At 41.7% G+C, this 11,971-nt stretch overlaps 2 protein-coding genes across 4 annotated transcripts; one reads left to right on the forward strand and one right to left on the reverse strand.

Moving 5' to 3' along the window:
- Window positions 1-1,203: 1,203 nt before the first annotated feature.
- Window positions 1,204-7,626, forward strand: mapk7 (mitogen-activated protein kinase 7). 3 transcript variants are annotated; one of them, XM_020606246.1, is made up of 7 exons: window positions 1,204-1,367; window positions 2,569-2,849; window positions 2,955-3,120; window positions 3,493-5,027; window positions 5,133-6,220; window positions 6,412-6,542; window positions 7,500-7,626. In XM_020606246.1, exons 2-7 carry the CDS (start codon window positions 2,573-2,575, stop codon window positions 7,624-7,626), a joined length of 3,324 nt encoding a protein of 1,107 aa, XP_020461902.1. In that variant the 5' UTR covers window positions 1,204-1,367; window positions 2,569-2,572. The 3 variants fall into 3 exon arrangements, with proteins under 3 accessions (XP_020461902.1, XP_020461901.1, XP_020461903.1); XM_020606245.1 differs by lacking the exon at window positions 1,204-1,367 and adding an exon at window positions 1,374-1,471; XM_020606247.1 differs by lacking the exon at window positions 1,204-1,367 and adding an exon at window positions 2,299-2,459.
- A 539-nt stretch (window positions 7,627-8,165) lies between these two features.
- LOC109963595 (serine protease 33) lies at window positions 8,166-11,971 on the reverse strand. The gene is made up of 7 exons (XM_020606248.1): window positions 11,867-11,971; window positions 11,581-11,659; window positions 11,310-11,419; window positions 11,124-11,203; window positions 10,282-10,553; window positions 8,645-8,802; window positions 8,166-8,437 (listed from the first exon to the last, which is right to left on the reverse strand). Exons 2-7 carry the CDS (start codon window positions 11,624-11,626, stop codon window positions 8,183-8,185), a joined length of 921 nt encoding a protein of 306 aa, XP_020461904.1. The 5' UTR covers window positions 11,627-11,659; window positions 11,867-11,971; the 3' UTR covers window positions 8,166-8,182.

Consider the following 11,971-nt stretch of genomic DNA (forward strand, 5'->3'; position numbering starts at 1 on the left):
GGCAGAATTAAAAATTAGGACCGCGGCCGAACTTTCTCCAGTGTTGAAATATCTGCCGTGCACACACTGACAAAGTAAAAATCATGCAATTACAAACACATGTTTCATCTAGACACGCTTTTATCGGTAGATGGAAATCACCTCAAGGACAAATGATGAACACATTTATTAGCACTTTTCTTCTTTGTGTGTATGTACATGCACATGTGTGTCTGTGGATCTGTTCAGGTTTGGTTGTTTAAACCGGCTCCTGTGGAGTGTTGACCATGTCCATCTAGTGCTGCAGCTGAGGGCCTCTGGCGTACATGAAGGCCCCTAACACCAGCACTCCCAGTAGGACTGGAGGCTCTGGGAGAAAGATATATGAATACCACTGTGCCAGTGTTTTGATCTTATCTGCAGCAATACTAACCCCCACCCACCCACCACCACCAACACCAACGATACCCCCCTTTAATTTTATTTTCTATATAACGCCAGATCACAACACTGAGACCCGGAAATCAGAATCTTATAGGCTGCTTAAAATGCCTTAGATTTTGTGTTACTTATTTATCTACTTTATATTTCATTTGTATTTTGTGGCATTTGTGTGGATGGCAAAGTAAGAATTTAATTGTACAGGGAAACACGTTTCCTAACTGTGCATATGACAAATAAATTCATTGACCTTTGACCTTAACCTAGAATATATTGGTGGCTATCCAAGCAGACATTCATTCCACAGTCACATGAGACTGAGATTGCACTGGGATGTAAACCACACTCACAAAACGATTTATCATGCCTTCACAGGGAACTGAAACCGACCTGCCTTATCAAAGTCAGTGGTGTTAATCCCCTGCTGTATAGGCAGAATTTTTAGAATTAGGGTTGAGGTTGTTTTGGCCTCCAATGTCTTAGAATTTTTAGTGGTTATTGGTTAATGCCGTTTAGCAAGGGAAAGGGTGTGAGGCACACATTTTAATTAAAACAGCAATGAATTTCAGCCATTTCAGCATTTTCAGGGCGATTCGTCAGCATCCACACGCATTTTCTTCTGGAAATGCATTTGTCCAGTTATTATTATTATGTGCTTTTAGTACTTTAAGAATTTTTGTCCAGTAAAAATGGTAATTAAACTCTGGAAAATGCCGTCACCACCACCCAAAAGACAGAGACTCTATTCTCTTTCTTTACCTCCCACGGGCACATTTTCTCTGCTCCTATTGGACAGTTTCCCGGACGTCGCCTCAGCTCGTTGGTCCGCCACCTGTCACTCAAACGCAACACGGAATCGTACAAGGAAGCGGCAGACAAAAACAAGACATAACCGTGCCACTACGGGATTAAAACCTGAATTACGGATGTCGTGGTTGGCTCACAAGGTATATGTCTGTTCAGTTACTTGGCAGAGGTCTTTGCGTTGTCGCGTTGGGCCATATAATTAATTAAAACATGTTTTAATGCACCTTAAAACCCCCAGCCTCAGGTAAGGTTAGCCTACGCCCCTGCGTCAAAAAGTGGGAAAGGTCTTTATTTAATTTAGTGCAAAACCCGCGAGTCCTTTTGGGCACCTCTTTGTGAGTTTGTTCCCCGCCAGTTCTGTATATAAGACTTCAGATGTGATTTAGAGACGATTAGAGATTAGAGTTCCAGGTTCTGGGCACTTAACTGCCAGGCCCCAGCTGGGCAGCGCGGTGGTCGCGTCTAGTTTCTGTCATATCGGCTCATTTTGATGTTCACAATCGATTTGTCAGCATTTAAAAGTTAAATGCTTATCTGTCCAATAGTCTTGAGTTAACAATTGACAAATCCTCATATTTAGTTTTATCAGTGTGGTAGTTACATCTGTATGTCCGAGAGAAAATTATTGTTATTGTTTGTGGGATCAGTGGTTTTCTGTTCTACCTCTTTGTTTCATTATAGTTACTAAAGCATGAACCGAATACTGCAGGGTCACGTGGGTAAATGCTGTTAACAGGCAGCAATATAGGCTACCAGTTTTTTTTTTTTAAATCACGTGTTTGCTAAAGTCATTTGTTTCATTTTGTGAATTACATATAAAATAAAACATTTACCAGAGCCAGTGCAATCATACAGGGACACGAAGCAGCAATACTGGCACTGGAGAAGCTGGAACAAGAAACTGGACTTTTTTAGTTGCAAATTGACTCAAAGAATTAATCATTTAGTAATTGAGTTTACTAGATGGCTAATCATTGCCGTTCTAATCTGAAAACTGCTAATTCTCCCCATTCTTCATTGCAAAACATTAAGGTCTGTCATGTGGCATATACCTTTTTTTCATGTCAAGGCAGAAATGAAATCAGATTCAATTTGATTCATTGCTGTTAAATATGAAAGCTTCCATCATGGGATAATACTTCTTCTGGGCACTGGAATTGCCCAAGTTGTATTAAGCCACAAAAAAAGGATCACAAAAATGCCAACCAACCAGCTATCAGCTAATACTGACAGTAAGATCATTCTCTACATGCTGATGTAACACTAGTGTAGAAAAAAAGTAGTGTAATAAAACTAACATTGCAGCGAATTCCTCTGTTATCTATTTTTGATTCTTTACAGAAAAATGTCAAATAAGGAGAGTGGACCAGGTGAAAACGGCCAACCGGTGACTATGCCTCCTGAAAGAATAGCCACTAACAAGAGCAGAGAAAACCAGAACCAGCGTGCGGTCGAGACAACAGGAGGCACCACAGACACCAGCACAGCAGCAAAAAACTTAGCTTTGCTGAAAGCATACTCTCTGGATGTGAAGTTTGATGTTGGAGAAGAGTATGATATCATCGAAACCATTGGTACCGGGGCCTATGGCGTCGTCTCATCTGCCAGGAGACGGGATAATGGTAGGACTGGTTTGATGAAGAAAACACATTATACATGTACTACAGTGCTTTGAGATAAATGTGGAAATTTGTTCTTCAAATTCCCCTCATATTTACATTTCACAGGCCAGCAGGTGGCGATAAAGAAGATCTCCAATGCTTTTGAAGTGGTGACAAATGCTAAGCGCACCTTGCGAGAGCTTAAGATTCTCAAGCACTTCAAACATGACAACATCATTGCCATCAAAGACATCCTGCAGCCAAACCTTCCTCACTCTGCCTTCAAGTCTGTGTATGTACTTTTTCTTTTCATTGTAACTTTGGTGGCAAATAACACATACACAAGGTTCTTCTGTGGTCCTCTGTGATTATTAATAAGTTAGATATCTGGAAGGCTTTTCATGATAAATTAGATGTATATAATTTTGTTCAGCCCAGTAAGAAAAAAGAAAACTCTGTATGATGCCTCTCTATTTAAATACATTTTCACATCAATTTTATGAAGATTTTCATTTGCAACTCATTCAGGGTAATTTGCTGCTGAAGATGCTGTTTGAGGAGATTCCCCCCCCCACATGACCAACATTTTAATCAGTCTGCAAATCAAAATACCTTCTATGACCAGATTGTGCACCTCTCACTTTTACGTTCTTAATGTTTGCAGATATGTGGTGCTGGACCTCATGGAAAGTGACTTGCACCAGATCATACACTCTGCCCAGACGCTCACCCCAGAGCACACGCGCTACTTTTTGTACCAACTCCTCCGTGGCCTCAAGTATGTGCACTCTGCCAATGTCATCCACCGTGACCTCAAACCCTCAAACTTGTTGGTGAACGAGAACTGTGAGCTAAAAATCGGTGACTTCGGCATGGCGAGGGGTCTCAGTTCACATCCTGAGGAGTCTTATTCCTTGACTGAATATGTGGCAACTCGATGGTATCGTGCTCCTGAACTCCTGCTGTCTCTGAATCACTATAGTTTGGCCATTGACTTGTGGTCTGTGGGGTGCATCTTTGCAGAAATGCTGGGGCGTAAGCAGCTTTTTCCTGGGAAGCACTACGTCCACCAGCTCCAGCTCATTTTGTCTGTGTTAGGAACTCCTCCTGAGGGTTTAATTGGTGCTATTAGGGCTGACAGAGTGCGCTCCTATGTTCAGAGTCTTCCATCACGGTCTGCTGTGCCTTTGGCCAAACTATACCCACAAGCTGAACCAGATGCTTTGGACCTGCTGGGGGCCATGTTGCGCTTTGATTCTCATGAACGAATCAGTGTGACGCAGGCGCTGGAGCATCCTTACCTGGCCAAGTACCATGACCCAGATGATGAGCCAATTTGCGTGCCAGCTTTTGACTTTGAATTTGACAAGCTTCCAATGAACAATGAACAAATAAAAGAGGCAATTCTGATGGAGATCCAGGACTATCATCGAAAGAAACAGAGCTGTCGCCAGAGACTGCAGTTCAGGCCTTTGGCAAGGGTGAACGGAGGAGCTGCAGCACAAAGCAGCAATCAGTACAATGCTCAGTCCTTGACCAGCAACCTTACCAATTCAGCACTGGTTCCCATGGCACAACACCCACAAGCAGCACAGATGCAGCAGCAAATGAGAGAGACAAAATCTCAGCAGTCACAAGACCACACACCAGCAGAAGGGAATCATACATTCACAAATCAGATGCAAACCTTTAATAAGCCCACACCCCTTTTAGAAGTTGCCCGACCTCATTTGACCCATAATCTGCCTCTCCTCTCTAAAAACGAAAGTGGTCCAGTTGATGTAGACATGCCCAGTGCCAACTCAGACAGCGGCCAGCCAGAGACTATAGATTTAACAACACCAGTGTCTAGTCAGGAAACAATGAGAGACAGTGAGACACAGGACCAGCTAACCAGCAGTCAGGCTTCTGTGACTCGGCCCACCCAGAGCCAGTCCATGACCCAGGATTCCACCAGTATTCCTGCAACACCAGCACAGACCACGACCCCCCTACCCACCGCCGTGCCTTTTCTTTCTCTCTCTGTGGCACAAGCCCACTCACTGTCCAGGTCTCTTTCCCAGTCGCTGTCGAAAAATGTCAGGCCTCCTCCTGGTGCAGGAGAGGGAACCAGAAAAGAGGGAGCGATTTCAGAGGACACTAAAGCTGCACTTAAAGCAGCTATATTGAAATCAGCTCTCAGAAATAAATACAGGGGTGGTAAGTTCATTTTCCTTATATAGTGTTTTTTTTTTTTTTTTTTTTTTAATATTGCACACCACTTACATCTCATCCTTTTATCTGTGTTTCATATCTTTAATGCAGATGGAGGAACCTCTGCTCTGGGCCTGGACGCTGGTGGAGGAGGGGGTGTGTCATCCTCCCTGTCTTCTGTTCCAGAGTCGCGTCGGCCTGTCACCGCCCAGGAGCGTCAGCGAGAAAGAGAGGAGAAAAGAAGGAAGAGGCAAGAACGAGCAAGAGAGAGGGAGAGGAAAATGAAAGAGAAGGAGAGAAGAGAGGGGAAACAGGGTGACTCGTTGGGTGGGGTCCTGCTGAGTGACAACGACAAAAGCCTTTTGCAACGTTGGACAAAAATGATGGACAGCTGCAATGAGAAATCGCAGACTCTTCATGATGGCGTGAAGAATAAGGACATCGGTGCAAACTCACACAGGTGTGTTGCCATTGGTGATAACAGTCAAGGAGCACTGAACAGTAAAACAGACGAGGCAAGGAAGATACAGTCTCTTGAACAGTTAATCTCTCAAGTTAAACATAACCAGCCAGGCTTGTTTGAGCCTCCCAGCACCCAGCAACCATCAGTACATTTCTCCATTAAGCAGAGGAAGCCTCCAGCGGATGTAGGTGTTGCTGTGAGCGGAGGAATAGATATAATGAATGTCACCAGTGGCTTTATTAAAAACAGCACGCTCGAGGCTCACAACGAGAGCAACGGACAAAGCAGTTCCAGCTGTTTGGGGAACTGGAGCGGGCAGCAATTAGAGACTAGACCACCACAACAACAACCAAACAGGAAAGTGCAGGGCCTACCACCAAACTTTCTTCAGCTTCAAAATCAAACCCAACCTGACCCTCAACCTCAGTCACAGCTGCTTCCCTTGGAGAGTTTTTTGACTAAAGCACTAAGCACCAGAGACACCAACGGCAATGCAGACATTGGAGGCCAAAACAACCTCAACCCTAATTCCTCAGCTACAAGTGCTGGGCCGATGGAGAAGCTGTGTCCCTCTGTAGGAGAGAAATCACAATCGCAGACCACAAACCCTCTCTGTGGGGATTTAGGGGTCCCTTCACAGCCTCATCCCAGCTTAGCATTCACAGATACCGGACAACAAGGGCCCTCCATTCCACCTGACATCCATACTGTAACAGTGCAGCTATCAAAATCCCAGGTGTGTCTCTGGTTTCTTCTGCTGACAGAAGCTATATACCAGAGCACTGGAGTTGCATTTATTATTGATGCTTTACAAAAACATTTTATTTTACATATATTCTAGCCTTAAATGTCACAATCTTTTACTTCTCTTGAACCAATAGATCCAATGATCACTTGACCCCATGTTTCCCCCTTTTCCTTTGTCAGGTGGAGGATATTTTACCCCCAGTGTTCTCAGTCACCCCTAAAGGCAGTGGTGCTGGGTATGGCGTGGGCTTTGACCTGGATGACCTTCTCACACAGTCTCTCACAGACCTGCAACACTGTGACCGGGACAGGTGAGGTCTAATACAGCATGAGCTTGTTTTCTAATAGTTGTGAACAAAACCCGTGTCTGATGCTATAAAAAGGCACACCTTCTGCCAGGGTTTCACCCATATCAAGTTATTACCTTCGCCAATGCATGTTGTAGTTGTCAAAGCAAATGTGGCTCTGCAGCTCTCAAGTAGCTCAAGTTCAGTTTTCACATAACATTCTTTATGGCAAATGTAGCACAACACGTCAACTCAAAGGGATAGGTTCACATTTGTTGCAAGTATCTCTCAATGCAGTACTTAATAATGCATGTTAGTATTGTTTGCTTTAATTATTCCTCCTATCGTACAAATATTCTTGGTAAAGAAAGGAGGTCTATGTAAACTACATTACAGTTACATCATAGTCCTTTTAACTTGTGTATGTTTTAAATTTAAATGTTTTACTGTCAGCTTAATACACATGTAGATTATACAGTCAGCTGTCAGGTTATTAGATACACCTATCTAAAATAGTCTGTTCAGTTTTTGTTGAAACTGTTTCAGTTTGTATCGGTTCAACTTTGGGATCACTTCAGTTAGTGCTAGTGAATTACACCAAACGGAACCGGCACGTTTCTAATAATTTTTTTTTTTTTTTACACCCTGTCTTTAATTGATAAGGGTAGACTAAACAAACACTTGTACTGGTGTTTAGCTATGTGTACCTAATAAACTGGCAGCTAGGTTTAAGTTGTAGGTTTCAAGTGTACCTTGTGAAGTGTTAAAATAAGCGATCCATATAAACGTCAGGTAAGTGTTGAAACAGCAGGTCTCACTTTCCCAATTGTAATTTGAGTCTCCAGCCTACCTAATGTTTGCCCTTAACTGCTTCCTCATTAAGTTACACTGAATGTCAAAGTAGCAAACTTTCCAGATAAATATAATTCTTGTATAATCATTAAAGAGCCATTATTTTGTTTACATTTTCTCCTCCGTCAGTTATGACTCGGCTCCCCTCTCGGCCTCCCTTCTGTCTGATTGGAGCGAGGTTCACCGCATGACTCAGCAGGAGTTACAGCTGGGCTCTCCGATGATCCTGTCTGACACCATGGCCCCAGACGCCTGACTTTCCCTTTCATGGAATTTAGAAAGGCAACACTGATTTATGTACGTTAGGTTTTAGCATGAAAATCAAATTAATTTAACAATTGTCTTTTTTAACTAATAAGCTGTCTTTTTATCATGATATGCTGTAATAAAGAAAACAGTCACCACTTGTTTTTGCTTCTGATATTAAATGAACTTTAATATTTCAAAGGGAACATCGTATGTCTTTACAGATGGGTTGGGGTCTTCGAGGTGGAGGTAAACAATAAGAATGCTTAAAGATTTGTTACATGTTTTCAGTAAAAGGTTGGACAGAGCACTGAGGTGATAACAAAATACAAAAAATTTAGCTCATAATTCCGATTTAAAAACCAAGCCTATCAAAGCTATTTTGAATTTAAGATTAAATGCAGAGTTTTGGTGCTAAAGACATTTCATGTTCAACATGGCTTCATGTGCATGGCAGAAACAGTTCTTTAGTTTGACTACTCCATGTCAGACAATGAGAATCATTAAGCGCCTTCATTTCACCTGGTTTACACATCACCTTCTAGAAATCCAGTTTTCAAAGTGGTTTATGTCTGAAGTAGGATCAGTAGAGTGGACAGACAGAAAACCAACACAACAGTCCTCTCAGACCACTTCTGGTCAGCTCGGTCATACAGTTTGATCTCTGGTATGTAGCTGCTGATGAAGCTTGAGTAGCTGGTCAGTCTGGCATATACACCTGGCTGGTTTGCGTTAGCACAGCCCTCTCCAAAGCTCACCACCCCGGCCTGCACCCAGGTCCCATTTGACATCTTGCAGACAAGAGGCCCTCCCGAATCACCCTGGAAAAACAACACAGGCATGTGCTAGGCTTTCACCACTGGGAGGTATCCAAGGGCTCAAAATTAAGGTCTTACAATCTATGACAGTGGATGATCACAGAAAACTAGCATTCCAAGTTATTCCAATGCAGGTTTTTGTTCTGCTTATGTATACAGTTCAAGTGTTGTGAATATAAACAGCAGCACAAATGGCTGATTCAACAAAACCTGGCAGGAGTCCTTGCCGCCCTCCTGGTATCCAGCACAGATCATGTCAGACAGGATGTCCACCTGTGCTCCACTCTGCTGGTACATCCGCTGACATGAACTCTGGGAAATGATTGGCACCTGCACTTCCTGCAGAGTCCCGACTCCTTGCAGAGGCACTGAGGGGGATACGAGGACAGATGGAGAATGAACAACAAAAAAAGCATGAAACTTAAATTTCTGCAGTTGAACAGGGGTCAGTAAGCTTTCTGCTACTCATATGGTACACAAGATGCTAACTTCAACAATTTTTATCCATTGTAAATCCATTATAAACATCAAGATGTATTTTGTCTTAGTGTAGACAACATTTCTCTGTTTGTTTATATTGTTTTTGTGTATACTTTTGCAACAATTTAAATACTATTCAATAAAGGAAAGAAAAACCATGAATCACTTATGCAAATTATTTTATGACTGCAGAGCATACTGTGCATGTAAATGTACTGTGACTAAAGTGATACTTTTGGGTGCAAATCTGTTTTAAATAAGCACGGCTCCTTCTGCTGGGATTCTAGAGCTATGGAACGAAAAACTGACAATTTAAAATATCCACAGTCTCTGGAGTCCATACATTCTAGGGCTGACCAGCTGAACTGACAGCAGTGTTACATTATAGAATATCATTTCTTCTGATATGGATACATACAGTATACTGTACATCACTGTTTGGAAAATGCATGCAAAACATAAAACATTTAAATTGATGTTTAGTGCAAATGTGTTCCACTGAAAGTAAAGCTTAACATCTGAAAAAACAAACAAAAAAACCTTAATTTTATTAGCAATTACAACTTGTTTGGAATTAGTAATGTCACAGCAACAATAACAGTGGGATCATATTTAAAGTCCAAAAAAAATTTAACCCAGTTATAGTGATTTCTAGATATTACTTCCTTGTGAGGGATTGGATTCTATAAGCCATCTTCTCAATCATTTACTATTCTATATCTACAGCATAAAGAGCATCATGTAAATTTTATCACTGGCTACTGTATAGTTTGACACCTAGACTTGCACTTGGCACCAGTAAACATTTCTTATGTTGAAAAGACAAAAAGATCGTGATGGAAAACAGTTACACACTACCAATCAAAAGTTTGGACACACGTTCCCATTCAACTACATGTCCCAGCGTTTGACCGATACTATACACAAATGGAAAGGATTCATATGCATAGACAGTCCAGACTATAAGAATGTGGACAGAAACACTTTTTTGTTCCTCAGGCTCTGTGCTTCAATTTGAAATTCAATAATAGATATAAAATGAAAGTATCAAGTCTCACTTTTAATGTGAGTAGGTTTATTTCAATACTGAAAGATCTGCCTGTCAAAAGAAACACTTGGCTACTAAATATCTCTTGGGTAGCCATGTTAACATTAGTTCATGCACACAAGCCCTAACCCTGACACATGGCTCAGAGTGGACTGAAAGTTGCTGGTTAAATTGAGATGCAGCTGTCTGTCAATAAGTAGTGAGGAAGTTTCCATGGAAAGATAAAACAGCTATTTGATGACTGATTAAATATTAAACTGATGAATAAGATGTATCTGCACAAATGCTAACAAAAGGCAAAGAGTTTAACAAACCCTACCATCTTGCCGGATGTTCCCCCAACCGGTGACAGTGCAGATGGTGCCACTTGGGAATGAGATGTAAGATGCAGGTAAGCAAACAGGATGGACATGATCTGACCAGGATACTGGGCTAGACAGCTGCACCAGTGCCAAATCACGTCCAGTCTGAGGTTCAGTGTAACCGGATGGGATCAACACCTGGACCACACGACGAGATGACATGTACGGATTGTCAGCATTCAGCTGGAATCGACCAACGTAGATGATGTAAGAGCTCACATCACTTGGACTAAAAGAAGAAGAGGAACAGTGAATGACACTTTATAAAATGGAAAACAAGGGGAATCAGAAATGTGGAACTTTTACATTTTAGAGACAAAAGGTTAAACAAAAGGTCACATTAAGGATTCTTTAAAAGTGGCCTGTTTGTCATGTTCCAGGAAAATTCATTTCACAAAAAACAAAACAAAGTGCACACATATACTCAGTCACTTTAATATTACTGTTTTGGTCCTCAGACCTTGATCAGATAACATTCAATTGAACTTTTAATCGGATTCAGTGGTGTCAGAGTCTCTGTGCAACAACTTTGTGGTAGGCTAATTATTCATATAGACAAATAACTGTGAAAACTAAATCAAATAAAACATGTAGGTTTAACGATTATTCAAAGAAGAATATTTAAAACGCTCTGCTTGAAAAAAGTATTTTCCTAAAGGGGTTTATGAAAACTTCAGTGGTCATTGCCAAGAATTCCAAAAACATAATTCAGGTGGCTGGCTAAAGAAGCAGAGAGCCTCTGTTCAGTGTTCAGCTGCAACTCTACCCCCTGAATTTTGTCTGGGTTGAGTGTTCTTACTTGGGAAAACAGTGAGCTGCTGATGCGACCCAGCTGTCTGAGATGAGGGAGCCTCCACAGATATGACCCTCAGCGGCTGTCTGGAAACCAGGGGGAGAAAATAATGAGCTACCTCTGCACCTTAAGCAAAGCCCAAAGAAGCAAACTAAACCGCACCCATAGTAAAAGAAAACAAATGTAATGTACCTGTATGTCCACCTGCCAAGGCCAAGCCCCGTTGGTGGCGTCTACTCCTCCCACAATCCTGCTCTCCACTAATGGTGGTCGGCCACAACCTTGGGCGTAAGCAAAAATGCCTACACAGAAATATTAAATGTCTGCGTCATTCAGACTGAGGCAACTGAACATTTGACAATACGACACAAAAACTAACTTACTACAGCATGTTTTAGACGGTCAAAGGAAAAAACAGACATGGCGAAAGCAAGGGAGGATTTGACAATACACTGATACTCACTTGTTATGTACCAATAAATGGCAAGAAACTGTAACTGCGGTGACATTCCGTCAGGTTTCGCAGCACAAATAAGCCTCAGCTATAAGTGAAGCATAAACAACAATTACTGATGACATTTAAAAAAAATTAAAAAAAAAGAGTTTTCTTTTGCTGCCGTTATTTCGACTTCCCCCCTCCTTTTAACACCATGTAACTAAAATCCAAGTAATAATTAACAAAAAAATGTTAAAACGCTTAACAATATAATCGATATCAATTGTTAAAGCCACATGTTCATGCAGTTTACCGTCAACTAAATCTGCTAACGGACTCCTCAAGTTGGGTTTCAGGTAAATACCGAACGTGATGCTCGACACAATCAGCTGACTACCTGTGTTCTTACCTGTAGCCA

Source organism: Monopterus albus, unplaced genomic scaffold (assembly GCF_001952655.1).
Source record: "Monopterus albus unplaced genomic scaffold, M_albus_1.0 scaffold76.1, whole genome shotgun sequence".
In the NCBI taxonomy this organism is placed as follows: Eukaryota; Metazoa; Chordata; class Actinopteri; order Synbranchiformes; family Synbranchidae; genus Monopterus; species Monopterus albus.